Source organism: Festucalex cinctus, chromosome 18 (assembly GCF_051991245.1).
Source record: "Festucalex cinctus isolate MCC-2025b chromosome 18, RoL_Fcin_1.0, whole genome shotgun sequence".
In the NCBI taxonomy this organism is placed as follows: Eukaryota; Metazoa; Chordata; class Actinopteri; order Syngnathiformes; family Syngnathidae; genus Festucalex; species Festucalex cinctus.
In genome coordinates this window covers 20,127,165-20,147,158 of record NC_135428.1, presented here as the reverse complement: position 1 = coordinate 20,147,158, position 19,994 = coordinate 20,127,165, and the positions used below count along the sequence as shown (strand labels likewise).

Sequence of the window (19,994 nt, the reverse complement as noted above, 5' to 3'; positions counted from 1 at the left end):
ATGACCCAGTAGATCCTGTCCATAAGTGTGAGACTGTGATGTTAAATAAGCATTATTTTAAGTTCAATTTAAGTTTTCCTTGTTGCACTTTAAGAGTTTTTGTTGTGTTTTATTTAAACATTTTTTTCTAAACACTCACAAGCTGTTTTATTTATTGCCGTAAAGAGGACTGTCAACTTAAAATGTTTAATTTTCACTGTAGCTGTTTTGCTCATAAAGTGTATTAGATTGTGGTATATTGGGAGTCCATCTAAAAAGGGTTAGGAATCTCTTCATTGTAGTTTGGCAAACTAGGGGCCCCCAAACAGCATCTTGCCTAGGGCCCCCATGAAGCTATAAACGGCCCTGTTGGTCTTTACCTAAGCTCTGAGCAACTGTGATGGCATTTTAAGTCAAGTGGCAAAATGGCCGCCCCCTTAAATGGATATAAACTGGTGGATTTCACTGCTTAACATTGCCGTGCTTAGACTAGCGGGGGTACATACAGCATATTATTATGAAGAACATTTTTGGTTGACTTCCCTTTTGACTTTTCACCTAACCGTTATTATTTCTACACACATTGACACTACTACAAATGTGCTCAATCTACCCAATCAATGGGTCTTTATTAGGTTTCCAGCAATGGATCCATATCATTCACAGTGAGAGTTCAACACATCACTAAATACCATAGTATATGAACCAAAAATGGGTACAGTATATATTGCCTGGTAAATAAATGATAAACAACAAAGCATCATATTGAATTGCCTCTGCTATGATGGCATTATCATGTCATACTGAAGTGGACCTAAAAAGGTGGAGATGAATTGTTTATGTTTCCAATTACTGTTTAGATCAGAAAAAGACTAAAGGTCATGTTTGTTCAGAATAGTGTTACGTGAGTGTGAACAGAATGAGCAGTACCTCAAGTTTCTTTATGTATCAGTTTGCATAGAAAGCTAGCGCTGTCAATTTTTTATTTTCTTTTGGTCAAGGTGCATATAAGTGTCATGCCATCACAGAATGACTGCAACTGCTCTTCTCAATTTCACACCAACTGCTATTCTTCTCTGTTCAATTTATTTGTGTCTTCAATGTTTTGACTCTCAGTGGATTGAAGTCTTGTGTTTCTGGCATTTTTCCTGCGGGTTTGCCTCGGTCGATGCTCCGAGAACCAGTTGGCGACAGCCATGGCGAGACGCAGGAATCCCAGGCTAATGCAGTGCATCTCTGAGGTAATGGGGATATCAGAAAAGATGGCACGATCCCGGCAGATTAAGGCAGAGCTGCATTGAAAGTCTTTGACTATGTTGAGGATCTCGAGACGCTCCGTCTGACGCATCATGCCTCGTATGTTCAGCAGGGTGGAGACATGCTTTTGCCTGTTGAGAGGAAGGAGACGGAGGTGATGAGTGGAAGGTGACGACTGCTATAGACAGCGGGTCTTTTGCGTGTCATAGATGGTAATGACTTTGCATCACATCCGTCTGAGTCATGTTTCTGGGAAGGAACTGATGGATCACAAGTCATTGTTAAGGTAATTTACTATGTTCCACTATTTGTTGTGGTACATGACATTTCAGTGCTAACCCAAAAAGAAATAGGGATTGGAAAGGAAATTAATAATTATATACACTGAGAAAAACAAAAAAAGAAACTACTGTTCACATTTCTGGGCTTGTCCACGCGCAGCAGAGTATCTCACAAAACGAAGATTTTTTTTTTCTATGATTTGGCCTGTCATCCTTACGAAATTGCAGAATTATGTTATTAGAACAATTCTTTAAAAAAAAAACTTCTGATGAAAGTGATGAGCATGCGGATATAATAATCCTGGTTTTGTGTTTCAAAATGTAATTTCCTGCAACATAACATGTTCTTACGTTGCATATGTAGAGTTTGTTTACATTCGGAAACAGTATAGACGCCCTGAAAAAGTTTTGGGGCTGTTAAGGTGTTTTTTCTTGCATACAACACAGAGAAATGATGACGTTAATTTATTTTCTGCCATCTTGCTATTCCAGGTCCGAGGTAGATTGTCCATCAAAGACACCAACGACGGTCAGACTGGGATGAACAGCCAGCTGGTGGGAGAACTGAGATGGAAATGCTCCCAGAGGAATGTCATGAAATTTCCGTATATCCCGGTTCTCGCTGCTCTCATTTTGGAGCTATTCCATGCTTATGATTGTACAGAAAAACACACTTACAAGGTTAGGTGTGGATGATTAGTATTTTTTTTTCTTCTCAAAACTAGGTGGGGTGGATATAAGTTTATTTTCTAGACTGAGGGGGCAATATCGTCAGTTTTACAAAAATGCTGCTATGCAAGGCCTTATTCTGAACACCTGAAGGCATACAAATGAATTGTCGAATCTTTCTCTTTGAAGAGGTCAATTTTTTCTACTCTGGATCAATACTGCTGTCCGTCTCCTCTTAAATGTAACTATGTAATATTTTATTTCCTGTTGAAGCCTCAATTATAAAATCTTGTTTTGCCTAATACATTTGGTTTCAGGCAGAAAGATTTTCTATCATTATGTACCTCACTAGCCAACATTATGACTGCACAATATAATACTGTAATTCAATTCATGAACTACAACCTGTAGCTTAGCTTCCAAGTGTAATCTTGATATCTTCCCTATTATTTCAAATGAATGAAATGAAATTGCTATTCTTTACTGGAAATGTTACTATTGAAAGCAACCAGAAACGAGAATGTCTAAAATATCAACAGAGAATACCACAGTGAGGAAAAAGAGTGAGTCAAGCAGTGAGCTAGGTCAGGTCTATATATCTCTCCCTATGTGGCACCAGTCTGTCTCCTGCAGGGTGGCAGGAACAGGAAGTACTCCACAGCAGCTTCCTGTCTGCTCTTTAGAGAGTTCTGCGTCACAGGAGGTTAAGTTGCCAACTGTCATCTCAGACTTAATCTGTGAACAAACATCTTTGGCAGTTTTGGGCTCACTCCTATCCTGAGGCCACTTACCCTTATCCACTTTCAAAAGAGAATAGCAAATCCAAAAATAGCAAAGTTAATGTATGATATGTTTTCATGCTCCGTCCCTTGTTTTGATCCATTGTGACAAAAAAAAAAAAAAAAAAGTACATACTGATTCATTTCCCTGTTTGGCTCGGTGCCAAAAACAACTGTAAATGTGTGACAGTAAGCATTAATAATATAAGACAGTTGGGGATACAGTGCAGATAATTTGTTATTATAGACACGGCTTGACGGAAATATCCTAACACGTTTTGTTAAACCCTTACCGAATATCTGGAAACTCTTTCACCAAGACAGCAACTTCCATCTGGATGGAGGGCGTGTCTTCAAGGAGAATGATGTCAGCCAGGTGGCAGATTAGACTGTCCAACCAAGATGAACTTGATTCCTGAAACAGACATATCATGGGAATTGTGGTATTTTTCATATTAATAGATTCATTGTTTTAGTCATTACATTTATTAATCCCTTTAATATTGTTCCAACCTCAAGGTTCAATATTTGTACATCCACCACTTGCTGGGGGATTTTCTTTTCACCTTGCATAAACAGCACAAAATAGCCTTGACATGGCACCCTTAGACAATACGAATGAATACAATGGTATGAATTGTGTCCTGACAAACTCAAATGGTGTGACGTAAATTATTAACTGAATCGTGTTCATGAACTACTATTAGAAGCAATTCTTAACTCTAAGTGAATAACAATACTGTTTTGTTTTTCTAGCCATTGTTTTCCTCTAAAGACAGCGGAATTCTTTGGTTTGGAATTTGCTAAAAATAACAATCTCTTTTTTAAACTGTCACTAAAAAGCTACCCCCACCCCAGTTCCCATTTTCCATATACTTCATTCTACTCCTCAGCGAAAAAGGCCATCAAGGCCATCCCTGACTCACTTCAAAGTCACCCAGCTGACAGGAACAGGAAGTTCCCTCTGAACACAGCAGCTTCCTGTTGTCAACTGAGGTGACGGACACTTGTTTGAACTCGGGCACAGAAAGAGGGCAAATGCCGCGCTGTCAGGCATAGTTGTTTTACAGCCGCTTCCCCCTTCAGGTTAGTGCTAACGTAAGCCAGGATCATCCATCTCAATCTCACTGACGGCAGCCATTTTTCAGAACTCACTCCTGTATCAACACCGTCTGGCTTATTTCTGACCTAGGAAGTTGGAAGGGCTGGATCCATTCTCAACCAGCTTGGCATTCAACTTGGCAGTCTATTCTATTCTATTATTTTATATGTGGGCATCCTGATACCATATAGGCATTTGAGACAGAAGATCAATTGAACAGGTTAGAAACTAAACAGAAAAATACAACATGGTCCATGTCATACTTTAAAAAAGGATTGTGACCATCAGAAGTTTTAATCTGATGAAATGGCCATAAAATATATCCTGCTGGACCTTCACAATGAACATGTTAGCATTTTAGCAAGCGCCTCTCACCTGGAACTCATTCGGGTTTGACAACATTGACAAGAGTCACATTAATCAAAATAACAGTAGAGATTTGCCGAAAAAGAGCCACCATGAGGATGGATTTGTCGACAATTCTTTTCCAACAAGAACCATTAACATTGCGACTCCACAAGCATCATAACAGCGATACAGAAAAGACAGCGGCGGTAAGTCAAAGTACACTCGCTTAGTGTAATTAATCGCGCCAACAATTGTACTTCTCTGATTTCACAAGTGCTAAACACATGAAAAGTATTGAAATAAATATTCAGTCTCGTTAGCACGTGTGTATATATATATACTGTATATATATATATATATATATATATATATATATATATATGCATGTTCTCCCCGTGCCCGCGTGGGTCTTCTCCGGGTACTCCGGTCTCCTCCCACATTCCAAAGACATGCATGGCAGGTTAATTGGGTGCTCCGAATTGTCCCTAGGTGTGTGTGAGTGTGGATGGTTGTTTGTCTCTGTGTGCCCTGCGATTGGTTGGCAACCAGTCCAGGGTGTCCCCCGCCTACTGCCCAGAGCCAGCTGAGATAGGCGCCAGCAGCCCCCGCGACCCTTGTGAGGAATAAGCGGTCAAGAAAATGGATGGATGGATGTTCTTTTCAATTAATTGCCTGTTCAAAACATTTGGTCTCTTGTTCCCATTTCTTCTTTTTGCATTCTGAAACTCTACTTAGAACCTTCTTAAGATACAACAGTGCAAAATGCAAATTCTTGCAATTTTTTAACTGGTCTTAAGATTTTGATCAGGAGTGTATATATATATATATATATATATATATATATATATATATATATATATATATATATATATATATATATGCATGTTCTCCCCGTGCCCGCGTGGGTCTTCTCCGGGTACTCCGGTCTCCTCCCACATTCCAAAGACATGCATGGCAGGTTAATTGGGCGCTCCGAATTGTCCCTAGGTGTGCTTGTGAGTGTGGATGGTTGTTCGTCTCTGTGTGCCCTGCGATTGGTTGGCAACCAGTCCAGGGTGTCCCCTGCCTACTGCCCAGAGCCAGCTGAGATAGGCGCCAGCAGCCCCCGCGACCCTTGTGAGGAATAAGCGGTCAAGAAAATGGATGGATGGATGTATATATATACATATATATATATATATATATATATATATATATATATATATATATATATATATATATAGGGCGGCACGGTAGTTGAGTGGTTAGCACGTCCGCTTCCCAGTTCTGAGGACTCCCGTTCAGGTCCAGGCTCCGGCCTTCCTGGGTGGAGTTTGCATGTTCTCCCCGTGTCCGCGTGGGTCTTCTCCGGGTACTCCGGTCTCCTCCCACATTCCAAAGACATGCGTGGCAGGTTAATTGGGCGCTCCGAATTGTCCATAGGTGTGCGTGTGGATGTTTGTTCGTCTCTGTGTGCCCTGCGATTGGCTGGCAACCGGTCCAGGGTGTCCCCCGCCTTGACACGACGAGAGGAGGTAGGACTCAGACGCAGAATGTAAGTTGGCCAACAAGGCTGCAGCTTTAATCGCACGAAACTCAAATCGCCTGTCAAGGAGGGAAAAAAGGCTGAACAAAAAGAGCTCCAAACTGGAGATACAAAAAAGGGAACTCAAAACCAGGGACAATAAAAGGCGCTCCACAAGGGAGGGAAACCAGGGCAAACTAAAGGCGCAAGACAAGGCAAGGCTAGACATCAAACAAGGACTGTGGTACGAGGACTGTGAGGACGCTTCCATGCACCTCAGTGCATGGATGTGACACTTGGGCAACTAACTGGAGAATGAAGGTGGCTTTTATTGTCCGGGTTGATTGGAAACAGGTGGTGCTGATCATGGGCATGGACCGGTAATCATTGAGCTGCAGGAAGGGTAAGTGACCTGGGGTGAGAGTAGAGTCAGGACTATCAAAATAAAACAGGAACATGACTGTAAAACAAAAGCATGAACCGCCACTCTGGTGGCGGCGTGACAGTACCCCCCCACCCCCCACCCCCAATGGCCGGCTCTTGACGGCCCTTCAACACAGAGTCCAAAAACAAGGGCGGGCGGAAGGGGGCACGGAGGTGGGAACACGACCCACCCATCCGTCCCAGACAAAAAGGCAGTTCAGGAGGGCGTCCATGACGCCAGACGAGAGTCCCGTCGGGACCGTTCAGAAGACCTTTTCTTAGCGCAGGATCAGGTTCGGAAGGTACCAAGGGAATCCCGTGGATAGTTTTGACTTGGTAGACCTGGCAGACTTGGCAGACTTGGCGAGGCGTGGCAGACGTGGCAGACTTGGCGTGGCAGGCTTGGCAGACTTGACGAGGCGTGGCTGGCTTGGCAGACGTGGCAGACTTGGCGTGGCAGGCTTGGCAGACTTGGCGAGGCGTGGCAGGCTTGGCAGGCGTGGCAGACTTGGCGTGGCAGGCTTGGCAGACTTGACGAGGCGTGGCAGGCTTGGCAGGCGTGGCAGACTTGGCGTGGCAGGCTTGGCAGACTTGGCGAGGCGTGGCAGGCTTGGCAAGGACGGCCTTGGCGTGGACGGCTTTGGCTTGGACGGCTTTGGCTTGGACGGCTTTGGCTTGGTCGGCGTGATGCAGAGACTTGCCGTGACCTGATGCAGAGACTTGGCGTGACATGATGCAGAGACTTGGCGTGGCTCAGGGTCTTGGAGATGCGCCCGGCGAGACTCGGGGGCTTGAGGCGGTGACTGGCGAGGTTCAGGGGCGAAAGGCTCAAGAGTCACCTGGTTGACTGCGGCTGAGGATGCGCTGGTAGCTGATTGGTCCAAGACGTGATCCAAACAGTCTTTTCCCCATTCCAGTACGTTCCCGGATCGCCAGTTGATGCGGGGGTTGTGCAACCGCAACCAGGGATGTCCCAATACCAATGTGTGTGACGGGGATCGAAAAACATGGAAACGAATGAATTCTTGGTGCTGCCCAATATGGACCTCGAGAGGCTCTGTGATATGGGTGATGCAAAAGAGTTCCTTGCCATTAAGCGCTCTGGCCTGGACGGTTAGGGGAAGGGGTTCGATGGTGGCCCGTAGCTGTTTCACGAGGCCCCAGTCCATGAGGCTCTCGTCGGATCCGGAGTCGATGAGGGCTGGCAGGTCTATGGTCCTAGCATGGTGACTTATCCTGACTTGCGTGATTCTTTGAGTCTTAGCAGGACGGGGTGACGGGAAACTCACCGGTGGACCTCTCTTCACGGTGCAAGATCCCACCAGATGACCAAGTTCACCACAATAGTAGCAACGGCCTTCTTGGCGGCGACGCTGTCGCTCCTCGATGGTTAGCTGGGTCCGACCAAGCTGCATGGGTTCCTCGTCATTTCCACTGACCTCCCTCGCGGTGGCTGACTGGGGAAACGCATATCATGAACTCACCTGCCAGTGGATGCTGGAGGGGTCCCGAATCAGGTATCCTTTGGAGTCCGCTGCTCTGCTTGAGCTCCCGCCTCCTATGATCAGTGCGGATGGCAAGCGAAATCAATGAGTCCAGGTCGCCGGGTAAGTCATTTGGAAGCAAGAGTTCCTGCATGGAGGTTGTGAGCCCCTTCAAAAAGTGGTCAAAGAGAGCTGTGTCGTTCGAGCCACTCTTGGCTGCTAGAGTTCGGAATCGGATGGCGTAATCATTAACCGATTCTCTGCCTTGTCTGAGATAGCTGAGTTCTCGCGTCTTCTCTCGATCCATGTTGGTTAGATCAAAAACGAGGCGGAGAGCCCTGCTAAACCCGGCTGCGGTTGAGCAAGTCGGGGAGTGCCGTGCCCATTCCGCGGTGGCCCAGTCTCTGGCTCGTCCCGTCAGGTGGGAAATCATGAAGGCCACGCGGGAACGGTCTGTGGGAAATGCCTGTGGTGAGAGTTCGAAGTGAATGTCACATTCGGTCAGGAATGCCTGACAATGTCCTGGTTCTCCCGAGTATCGCTCCGGGGAAGCCAGTCTCATTCCAGCCCCGGCCAAGGCTGGAGTCGGGATCGGGGATTCAGCTGCTTCCGGTTTCGTGACGGTTGGCGTGGAGTGTTGCAGGTGGTTCACCAGCTCCTGCACCTGTCCAGCAAGTTCACCTATCCGGGTGGCCATGGCTTGCTGGACCTCCTCCAGGTGCGACAGGCGGGCGGCCTGTCTACGTAGTGCAGCCTCCAACTTTTCTGCTGGGTCCATGCTGGCCGAAGTGTACTGACACGACGAGAGGAGGTAGGACTCAGACGCAGAATGTAAGTTGGCCAACAAGGCTGCAGCTTTAATCGCACGAAACTCAAATCGCCTCTCAAGGAGGGAAAAAAGGCTGAACAAAAAGAGCTCCAAACTGGAGATACAAAAAAGGGCACTCAAAACCACGGACAACAAAAGGCGCTCCACAAGGGAGGGAAACCAGGGCAAACTAAAGGCGCAAGACAAGGCAAGGCTAGACATCAAACAAGGACTGTGGTACGAGGACTGTGAGGACGCTTCCATGCACCTCAGTGCATGGATGTGACACTTGGGCAACGAACTGGAGAATGAAGGTGGCTTTTATTGTCCGGGTTGATTGGAAACAGGTGGTGCTGATCATGGGAATGGACCGGTAATCATTGAGCTGCAGGAAGGGTAAGTGACCTGGGGTGAGAGTAGAGTCAGGACTATCAAAATAAAACAGGAACATGACTGTAAAACAAAAGCATGAACCGCCACTCTGGTGGCGGCGTGACACGCCTACTGCCCAGAGCCAGCTGAGATAGGCGCCAGCACCCCCCGCGACCCTTGTGAGGAATAAGCGGTTAGGAAAATGGATGGATGGATATTCAGTCTCGGCAAATCACATTCTCCGAGGCGAGGGTCCGAGGTCTTTCAGAGCACCAAATGAATTAAGGTTAGAAATAGTGTGCACTGATATAACATTAGTATGTGAATGATGCATGTTAAGCCTCGAGTTGGACAATTTTCTGACGTAAATCAATCATTAAACATATCTTTAAATATGTAGAATTATAAAAAGATATATCACCATACTCTCTTAATTGAAAGTGTAGAAAAATGTGTTTTTCGGAGCGATCAAGTGGAAGCTGATGATTTTGAGGAGGGAATGGAGTAGTAGTTATGGCAATGGTTTTGGCCATGATAGCATTAAGCACTGTATATTTCATAACATTGGAGATTTCTTTTATATATTATTGATTATTTTAGCCCACAACAACCAGTGAAATCCTGGCGGAACTGGCTACAAATTAGCTATAGAGTATATGACATACAGTATAGGCCACAAATCAACATATATAGTATTTATTTTACTTTTTATTATTATTATGGTTGTTGTAGTAATTGGCAGTGGTAGAACAGACATGATGACTCTAAATGTAATGAATTATTATTATTATCATCATCATCATCATTATCATCATCATCATCATCATTATTATTATTATTATTATTATTATTATTATTATTATTATTATATGATATGTCATTATTGACGGTGGCTGACTGGTTAGCACGTCCGCCTCCCAATGCTGAGGATGCAAGATCGAGTTCAGGTTTCAGACTTCCTGTGGAGTTTGCATGTTTTCCCCGTTACAGTCCGGTATGCGAAGTGTCTCAGAAACAGCATTCAACCTGTGATAGAGTTCACTTGTGACCTGAGTCTGAGTGATCAACTGCCACAACCCATCAAACATGGACTTATAGATTTTGCGATAAATCTTGAAACTGCCAGCTCCCAACAGCAGGATACCTGAAATTATCCACAGGCAAACTATCTTCCACTTTTGCCCTGGAATCCCAATTATACACAGCCGCTATGAATCTGTAATAGCTGGCTTTCTCTTTGTTAGTAAGCCAGTCCATTCGTGTCATTTAACTCTGCATTACCTGATAAGGTTCTATTCGGGATGAAGAACAGACTCACCAAATCCTTAAAGAGTCCTTTAAGCTGTTTGGCTTCATCTTGTAAGCGGAAAGCCATTCTCTTTCTCATCTTGGAGGATGTGCAAATGAGCCGTCCCCGCATCATGGCTCGGACGTACTCCACCAGGACGCGACGGTGCACCTCACCCACCAGTGTCTGTGTCATTCAAAAAACCCCAAGAGACTTCTTTTCTCATGTACCTTCAACCTTGTCAAACACTAGATTCTGTTACTACAAACCTGATATGGTGGAGGATCCATCCTTCTGAACTTCTTGAAGTGTTGTTTAATGCTGGCTTCAATAGCCTCAAATGTGTCTGAGTTGTTGAGCCATTTTCGCTTTATCATTTTCTCAAAAAAGGGCTGGAAATAAAAACAGAGCAACAATGGTTAAAATGGGAGCTTCTGACGAAAACTTCAATACTGACTTATTTCATGGTCTCATAACGGAACTGGCATATGACAAGTAGCTGTTTTGATATGATGGTAACAAGAATGGCAAATGGCATTTCACTTCTTTGGAAGAATATTCTTATCCATTTATTTAAACTGCTAAATTCCCATGTCATTTCAAATATGGGTCTTGGATGTTTTTCTTCCATAGTAACCATGATGATAATGTAATGTTTCTTTCTCGCCATACTTGTAAAGTCTTACAATCTTTACCATGGCTGCTGTCTGTCATTGGTGGTTTGTTTATAATGACCTGGCTGAACAATTTTCTCACCCTAATGTGCTCAAACAGTCTATCAGCCAACACCCTCACAGACTGGTTGATGATCCTGTCCAGGAAGGAGTCGGCTCTCTTTGCTGAGTCCTCACTGGCTTGTGGATCACACTGCCTGCAACGTTCCACAAAGGATCTGCAGTGTCCAACGATGATTTGAATAAAGATTAAACAAATTACTGAAATCCACCCTAAATAAAAAAAATAAGAGTAGAGCTTGAATAAAAGGTTGATCTACCTGAGAGGAGGGCAACAGTTGACTAGAGCTATGGTCCTGGAAACATATCCATCTCCTCGATCGCCAAACTCTGCCTGGGTCTCATGAAACATCTCCACTTTTCTCTGGAAACTGCACATAGTTCAGCAGTGGTAATTTCGTATAAAAGGCAAGACCAGATAAAGAAGATGACAATGTAGTTAGAAAATGGCCACTAACATCGAGCATAGTTTCTACAGATTTCTACTGATTCTGGGGTTATTTTAAAACTCACCTATAAAGAAAGTCAGCCAAACCGATGAGACTAAAGCGAGCCACTCTTGCACCTAGGAACTGGTTTACAGACGTAGATTTGTCCAGATCTACTTTCAGCCTCTGAAATTGTGTTAAGGTAGCTGTGTCATAGTTGTATCATGTTTTTAAATGTTAAAAACACTGGTAAATAAATACCTGAATGACCGATCGTGCTAGGTGGGACTGATACTCCTCGATGTGTAGCGTATGGGCCCATCGCCTCTCTTCTTCATCCAGAACCTGAATGAGCTCTTTTGTCACCTTCTCCTGCAGGTGAAATTAAAAAGTTAGTCTCTTGTTAGACTTCCTAAGGGGCAGTCAAATGAAGACTTTTTTTTCTTACTTTTACAATACTAAGGCACTCCTTTTCCAATTGATCCACTGTGTCTTGAGGCAGAATAGGTTCCAGGGAGGCATAGTTGATTGGTGTTGCAGTGCCGATGGTTCCAAGAACATCACTTATAGACAAAAATGCATTATTATTATTATTTTTTTTTAGATGAGATTCACTCTAGTCCTAATATACTATACAGCAGGGGTCTCCAAGTTCGGTCCTCGAGAGCCCCTATCCAGCCTGTTTTCCATGTTTCTCTCCACTAACACACCTGATTCATGATCGGGATCGTTATCAGGCTTCTACAAAGCTTGTTGATTAGCTGATCATTAGATTCAGCTGTGCTGAAGGACGAAGACATGGAAAACAGGCTGGTTAGGGGCTCTCGAGGACCGAACTTGGAGACCCCTGCTATACAGCGTATACTGGAGTTCTACCGGTTGTAGATGTTGTAGAACCAGTCCAACAGTGAGTAGACGTCAGTAATCTGCAGTGGGCCACGGGTAAGGGTTCTTAGACGTTTAGCCACAGCTTGGTGATAACTTTCCACATACACCTGGAATGCAGAAAATTCCTCAGGGTAAATCGACACAGCGTTCCTCTTCGCTGCATCCAGGTCATCCACCATCCGACTCCTTAGGCGTTCCAAGTATGATGCCAGCTGGCCTGCCTGAGTGTCCACCTGGTGTGGCAGGCTCCAATCAGCAGCCTCCGCCACAGCGTCCCTCCACTTCATCTTCATTCGCCGAGGACGGTGGCTTTGTTGGGCCTGGGGAGTTATGTCCAGATCTCGCTCTGGCTTGCTCTCCTCTCTGAGAGCCCAGGTCACATCTGCATGCTCCTCCTGTTGAATAACCAGTACCACAAGGCCAAGGTTGGGCCCCGCACTGGGCTGACGGAGAGACTCGCGCACAACATCCCACATTTCCTTCATCAAGGCCTCGTAGAGGAGCTCTACGTCCTTCTCTTTCCGGCGGCTTGAATCCAGAGTTGCGTTGGAGCTGAGTGATTCATCCAATGATGAACATGATAGTGGAAACATGCCAGGAGGACCGCAGGGACTAAAAGTAGGACTGAAGATGGGACTGGTTGGAGTTGGCAGGAGAGACAACAGCTCACACTCTCGCTCAAGCTCCTGAATATGTGTGTCGGCAAGGAGCAGGTCTCGATGGTTGACTAACTGTAGAATCTCCAGTACTGTTGACAGTAAAGCATAGACCAAAGAGGTGAAAAAAGGAAGAGTTAACATTGTACATTCATTATCTCTCCCAAACACTAACAATGTAAGTTTAGATACAATTTTCAAACAGTTTAAAGATTTCGTCTTCTTTTTTTTTCTTTTTTCTTTTTTTTTTTTTTTAAACAATAATCTTAACTGGACTGGGCATTTTTAGGCTATGAAAAATGTTTTAAAAAAATTCATCATCATCGTCATCATTTTTAACTCTATGGGTTTTTTAGACCATGAAAAAAATCTAACCATGTAACAGACCATCGGCTGTAATAGACTACGAATCGGTTTCAGCGTATTTGAATTTCAAAGTACTGTACTGCCATGAGTGCTCAAAAAGGGTTATAGACTTCATGTCGTAGAACATACTGGAGCTTAAGGCAGAAAGAACCTGGTTCCCCAGAACAAGGGATATTCACTTCTAGTGTCACTAATGATCAGAGGTGACTCATTGCGTCCTCCTCATTCATTACCTGACAGAGGCTCTCTAGTTTTGACCACTGGCTCCTCTTCCTCTGTTTCCTCGTCAGTCTCCTGTGAAGCCTTGTCGGACATGGATTCCCTCTTCAGCTTGCCAAGGCTGACCATCCTGAGGAAGGAGGGCCGCCTAGAAGCCTCCGCCTCGCTGTCTGCACTCAGGTCCCCACAGGGCAGGCTTTCTCTGCGCTCCTCCTTACGACGGGTGGTAATGCTGCACAGGATCCGCAACGCAAAACAAAATCAACAACATAAATGGGATGGGGATGAAGAGAAGAGGCCATTTTAAAGGCTTGGTGCTAAATATTGTTCATAGAATAAATGGCATTATTTTGAAAAGTGACACCTATAAGGAACAGCTTTAGATAAAAATAAAATAAAATGCTTGCAAAATAAAAAAAAAATTTAAGTAACGACAATGAGCAATTTTGGTATTTTAGCAAGAAACATTAATTGGATGCACCTGATTAGCTTTGGCAGGCCGCATAACATGATGTGGTGTGCCGGATCTGGCCTCCAGGCATTTAGTTTCACACCTGTGACTATATTCTATGAGAAGTATATAATAATGCCTAGCTGTTGTTTCCTTAATCTATGGTCATAAACACTTAGTAAAGGCTTCACGGCATTTTATATGGTTTAGATGTAAAGTTGTGCTTGAAAGTTTATGTAAACTTATGAATACAACTGTAAATGTACAAAAAAAATGTCACTTAATGACACAAAAATGCTACAAATCGTCACCAAAATTCACACGCACATCACTAGACGTCAACTTCAACCTCTGAAATTATCAAAACAATTGCCACCGTATTTTGGACTTTATGAGCATTAACCTTTTGTCTCACCATACAGTGTGCTCACACCGCAAGATATGTAAACTAAGCACAACTGTAAGTATAAAATAATTATAGTGCTTTTCATGCATTTTTCTATGTGCATTAAACATTCATTATGCAGTATACGTTTTATATTTTCAGTGTTAATTGTATTGACCACCTCAAGATAATTTTTTTATATTTTAGTAGCAAACAATTATGTGTCCTCACCGGAACAGCGTCATTATTCCTTCTGAGCTTCTGCGCAGTCCTTTCCTTTTTTCCCTCTCTGTTGGGAGTGTGTTTGAGTCTCCAGGACTATAGTGGGGTGAGTTGTGCCCCCACACACTCCGTCCAGATTTACGGAGCCCCTTGCCCAATTTTCCAAGGGTTTTCAGTGGTGACACACCACAAATCCGCTCCAGGGTGCCCCTTTGTGGCTTCCCTTTAGGGTTTCCCGCCCCGTGTCTCTCCGCATTTAGCTCGTTTTCCACTTCTTCTCCATCATGAGAGGACCTGAGCCCGAGGTTCCCCCTGACCTCCCCCATGATGAGGCCCGTGTCACCGTCATTCCTCTCACCCTCATCCAAGTCAACGTCCTCAAAAGGGTTCAGGTTCTTTTTCAGATCCTTCAGCTCGTGCAACTCCTTCAAGTCATTAAGATCATTTAAGTCCTTGAGGTCCAAGTCGAGTCTTGGTAGAATAAGTTCACCGTTCACTCTGGGGAACTCATGGCAACTCTTTGACCTACCTGGGAGTTTTTTTAGAATGGGCATGGTTGCACTTTAGATTTGAACTGTTGAACAAGAACAGTGGAAAAAAACAGCTTTAGTCTATGACTGTAACTATGCAGCTTCAGTCATTCTCTATTATACACAATATACAGTATTGATATCAAAAGTTTATATACAATATCATATACCTAGTTGTATATGATATTGAAATCAACAAAGCCACTTTTTGGCATTATGTACAGTTAATCATTTAGAAGTTAAAAACTGCCACATGCTGATTATCAGCTACATAATAAATTACTGTTGTTTACAAGAAATCAAACTCAAAACATTCTCACATTCAGACAACAAACTTCTGACCATGATATTGAAATCAAATCATCGTTGGGCTTCATTAGTCTAAATGTTTGTGAAACATTACATCTTGTTTTTTCACTTCTTGTCACAGGGTTTACACTTTTTTTTTTTTTTTTCAAAACAAAAAATGTTGCCTAAAATATCATAGGCTCAGTTTACACATTAATATTCCTCAGATAATAGGATTAAGATATAGCATAACCTAAATATGTTGTGATTTATGTATTTACGGCACCTTCTGTATACCCTGTTTGTTTTTCCCCAATGCCCAATTGTACATGTGTAATCTGTACAATGACAATAAAACTGAAGATTATTTTTAATATTATTAATAACTGTCTTTACAACCCGCGGACGAGAAGACTCGTCACGTGACAGCCAGGAGTTGTCACCCGCCGACGAGAAAACTCATCAACTATGTTTGTTTTTTTTAATGAATGGGTGGATGAGACGCTTGGGCATCTTCCCTCTGAGTATTCAACCCATGAAGCACTGTAGTGACCAACTGTGCCCTCTTGATGGCAGCGATGGTCTCTTTACACGAGAAGGATGTGATTTCCTAGCAAATGCGAGTGTTGTGGAGTGGTGGGGGCCGGTGGCTGGGGGAGAAAAAACTAGTGCTAACGGCGGCTAACCGGAGGCCGCTAAAAACAAAAGCTCACGCTTTTGAGCCGAGCGTTTGTCATGATCGGTCAAGAGATGACGAAGAGAAAGATCAAAGAGCCGGATTTTGCATAAGAGAGTGTGAATAGCGACAAAGCCGTCGCGGGCGCCCACTTCAGAAGCCACCGCCTCCGGCGTTCTCTGAGACACGGAGTGAAAGTTTGCATCGTCGTATCTCTGACGAGTCAACGTCATCTGACTAGAAATCCGTGACGAATTTGGCGAACTCGAGCCGCATTCACCAGTTGAAGAGATCCCTTCAAGTGTGGCAAAGGTAGCAGCAGCAGCGATTTATCCCCGAAAGCTTCTGGAAGCCCCGGAGGCAAGCTAACGTTTAGCATTCTGTAAATCGAGTGATCACAATTGCACTAGTTCAGTATATTGAATGTCACGGGGATGAAATAACATGGATGGATGAGAATATTCAATCATGCTTCTGTAAATGTGCAATGTCTGTAACCACGTAAAAGTAGCAGCAGCAGCAGCGATTTATCCCCGGAAGCTCCTGGAAGCCCCGGAGGCAAGCTAACGTGTAGCATTCTGTAAATCGAGTGATCACAATTGTAGGCCTACTAGGTCAGTATATTGAATGTCACGGGGATGAAATATCTTGGATGGATGACAATATTCACAGTCATGCTAGAAGCATGACTGTGAATATTGTATACTGTGCAATGTCTGTAACCATGTACTAACGAACGCATGTTACGCAACATTCGATTACAGTTGGTGCAGCAGCGTACACAGATGGCCCCCTAATTCGCAGTCACACGCAGTGCGCCGAGAGGTAAAAAATAATAATAATAATAAAATCACAATACTTTGCAACAATAATAAAAATTCCATCTTGATTACAGTATTTTTCTGTAATTTAGAGAAGCAGCTACAACACTTGCAGAGGCACAAGCGTGTGAACATCTTGCAGTGTCCCCCTTGAACGCAGAACAATGCTTCACATGCGATCACACAAAAGACACTATTGGGTTTCAAAACAAAACACATGCACACACTCATGCATGCATATTTTGTAAATAAACCCAAATTTGTAAATAGTTTATCAAATGTGATTACAGTATTTAAAATTTACAGGAATGTTTGTGCGTGTGTGGGGGCGTGCGTGAAAATGTTGACCATTTAAATGGTCAACATTTTGTAAATAGTTTGTGAAATGTGAAAATATTGCTGTTTACACACGTTATCAGATATGTAAATAAATCCTTATTTTGCTATCAAAAACACATTTTCATTTTTTTTTTTCATGTTTTATGGAAGGCAAGGACTGTTGAGATATTTGAGATGTCACTAAACCCAAAAATATTACTGTAAAAGTCACTGTTGTGAGGAAAATGCATCATTTCACAAAAGCTTAATTTCTCCTTATTTTGCCCGAGATTCTTGAATTATGTCAAATCAAGCCATTTTCAAATGATGATTACTAAAGAACAGAATAAGGTACAACCATACTTTTTTTTCTAATGAAAGAGGAGAACCCAATCTTTCAAACGACACCCACCATGTCTATTTAGTCATAGCACACAATATTATAATAAGCATTGAAAATGGGTGAAAATGTGCGAAATCTGGCGGGATTCTGGAGTTATCTTGACAGAACATGCGTGGGATTTAAAGAGTTAAATGTACTTTGTTAGATATATTGACAAGAAATGTTTTTTCAATATACTATACTTACTTACATATGTGGCCATTGTTCAATTCAAATTCAATTCAAAAACACTTTATTTGGCCCCGAGGGGCAATTCAATGGCATACGAGCAAGTAAAAAAAAAAAAAATCAGGCATTAAACCAATACATTAAAAAAAAAAAACAAAAAAAAAAAAACACTTAAATACTATAGCTAAAAACCATTCCAGCTAACTAACAATAATTGTTGGAACGTAGAATCAATGTCGGATTTATATCCAATTGTCAAAACAAAGACTAATTAAAAAAAAAAAAAATGTTTTTAGAGTATTGGCTGGCAACCAGTCCGGGGTGTCCCCCGCCTACTGCCCAGAGCCAGCTGAGATAGGCGCCAGCACCCCCCACGACCCTTGTGAGGAATAAGCGGTCAAGAAAATGGATGGATGGATGGATGGATGGATGTTTTTAGAGTGATTGCTACATGAAACAAATAATGACAAATGATGTGTTTGCCTGAATATGAGAATATGAAGTTGTACTCAGAGGTCACGTCATTACTGTTTGATAAGTAACAATAATAATGATAAGGTCATTGTTTTGTAATTGACTTGTTAGTGACAGTGGTTTATTACTGCCAAGTTCCATTAGAAATGTTTTGGATATGATTTCAGGGTGTGCAGGATTGGATGTCATTAGATTTTGTGGGTGTACCTAATGAAGTGTCTGGTGGGTAGACAAAATCTATTAGAGACGTTACCTGTTTCACACCTGTATGGAGGAAGACAACCAAATTAGAAAAAACACACACAAGCCACATCGTCTCCCTGAGTGATGGAACTGAGTGAAACATATCAAAAGTCTTACCTGAGAAGATTGATCCTTGCAGTGTTTCAGTAGCGTGTCATCCTGGAGTGTGCGGGCTTTGTGTACGTGTGTGACTGATGAGTGTGAGAGTGTGTCTGAAAGTACTCATGGACTCGAGAGAGCAATGTGGCTGCCCGTGGTTTCCTGGCGAGTTCTATTGTGGTGGAAGGTGATATGTTTTCCTGAGGAAAGGCCTGTCCTGTCGCTTCTACCCTCCTACACCAGCAAACCTTCAGCCCCCACTCCCTTGCCCTACCCTGCATGCCCCCAAGGGAACCTTTTAGTTACATTAATTACATTGAGTGCCTAGTGCAGGGTCCACAGCATCCCCTGCGGCATATTACGATTTTATCACATGTGCACAATAGAGTGCATTAAAACCCCTTTCACTTATTTCTTTGAGTGGCAAATCTTGAAGAATGAATCGAGGCCTGTGGCCTTGAGTCCGAATTCCATTCATGCATCAGCAGTGGCGTATTCTTCCTCAGCGGAAAAGTTTAGTTCTGAGAGAAATGATGATAAGCACATACAGTAGGTTGTTGCCATATTGTGTGTAACATAACCAAGGGCGGTGTTGCCATAGCAGGGCTCTAATGTCACAAAAAGGAAGCTGCTGGAGATCTGTTTGTCCTTGTGCATGAAGATATGTGCAAATAGTTGTGTTGTACTGCAGTGCAACATAAATGTTAATGAAAATGTTTAAGAAGCCCACCCAGAAAAGCTTTCGTGATACATACTGAATTCTTGTTGCTGCTTTATGCCACCTAGTGTACAGTATAGTAACTGACAGTAGTCCCGCATAAAGTACAGGGGCTTCTCTCTTTATTGCGGCATTAAGTCATCTATAACACGGTGTTTACCTACTAACGCAGTAATGAAGTCATCATTACAGTTGGAAAATAACTTAACTAATATAACCAATAATAAAGTCATAATACAGGCCTTTTTTTCCAGGTTAAATCCCAGACAACTGAAGCAAGGATTTTTTATTGATTTTTTACAATACAAACAACATTCATACAATTGGCTTTCTTTTTTAGAGAATGAACAGTTTTTATTTCATAAAATCACATTTTGCATGGCAGCAAACTTTACGTTCTTGAAGTAAACAAAAAATAAAGTTGTAATGTGATTTTTAGGACATTTATTAGACCTCAAGTCAAAGTCAAAACTTAGTACTCTATTGTGACAATAAATAAATAAATTTGAAATATTTCCTACTACTGGAATATTAACATATTTTTATGCTTATGGGCCACTCCCATCCCTGACGTACACTGTAAAAAAGGTTGATTCATTTCCGATTCAGTTTA

At 42.9% G+C, this 19,994-nt stretch overlaps 1 protein-coding gene across 1 annotated transcript; it reads right to left on the bottom strand.

Annotated features, from left to right (window-relative positions):
* Window positions 1-582: 582 nt before the first annotated feature.
* On the bottom strand, window positions 583-18,783 carry exoc3l2a (exocyst complex component 3-like 2a). The gene is made up of 13 exons (XM_077505085.1): window positions 18,682-18,783; window positions 14,653-15,217; window positions 13,600-13,817; window positions 12,333-13,092; window positions 11,905-12,019; window positions 11,718-11,828; window positions 11,542-11,642; window positions 11,289-11,399; window positions 11,051-11,186; window positions 10,564-10,686; window positions 10,325-10,480; window positions 3,259-3,380; window positions 583-1,367 (listed from the first exon to the last, which is right to left on the bottom strand). Exons 2-13 carry the CDS (start codon window positions 15,195-15,197, stop codon window positions 1,046-1,048), a joined length of 2,820 nt encoding a protein of 939 aa, XP_077361211.1. The 5' UTR covers window positions 15,198-15,217; window positions 18,682-18,783; the 3' UTR covers window positions 583-1,045.
* Between the last annotated feature and the right edge of the window lie 1,211 nt (window positions 18,784-19,994).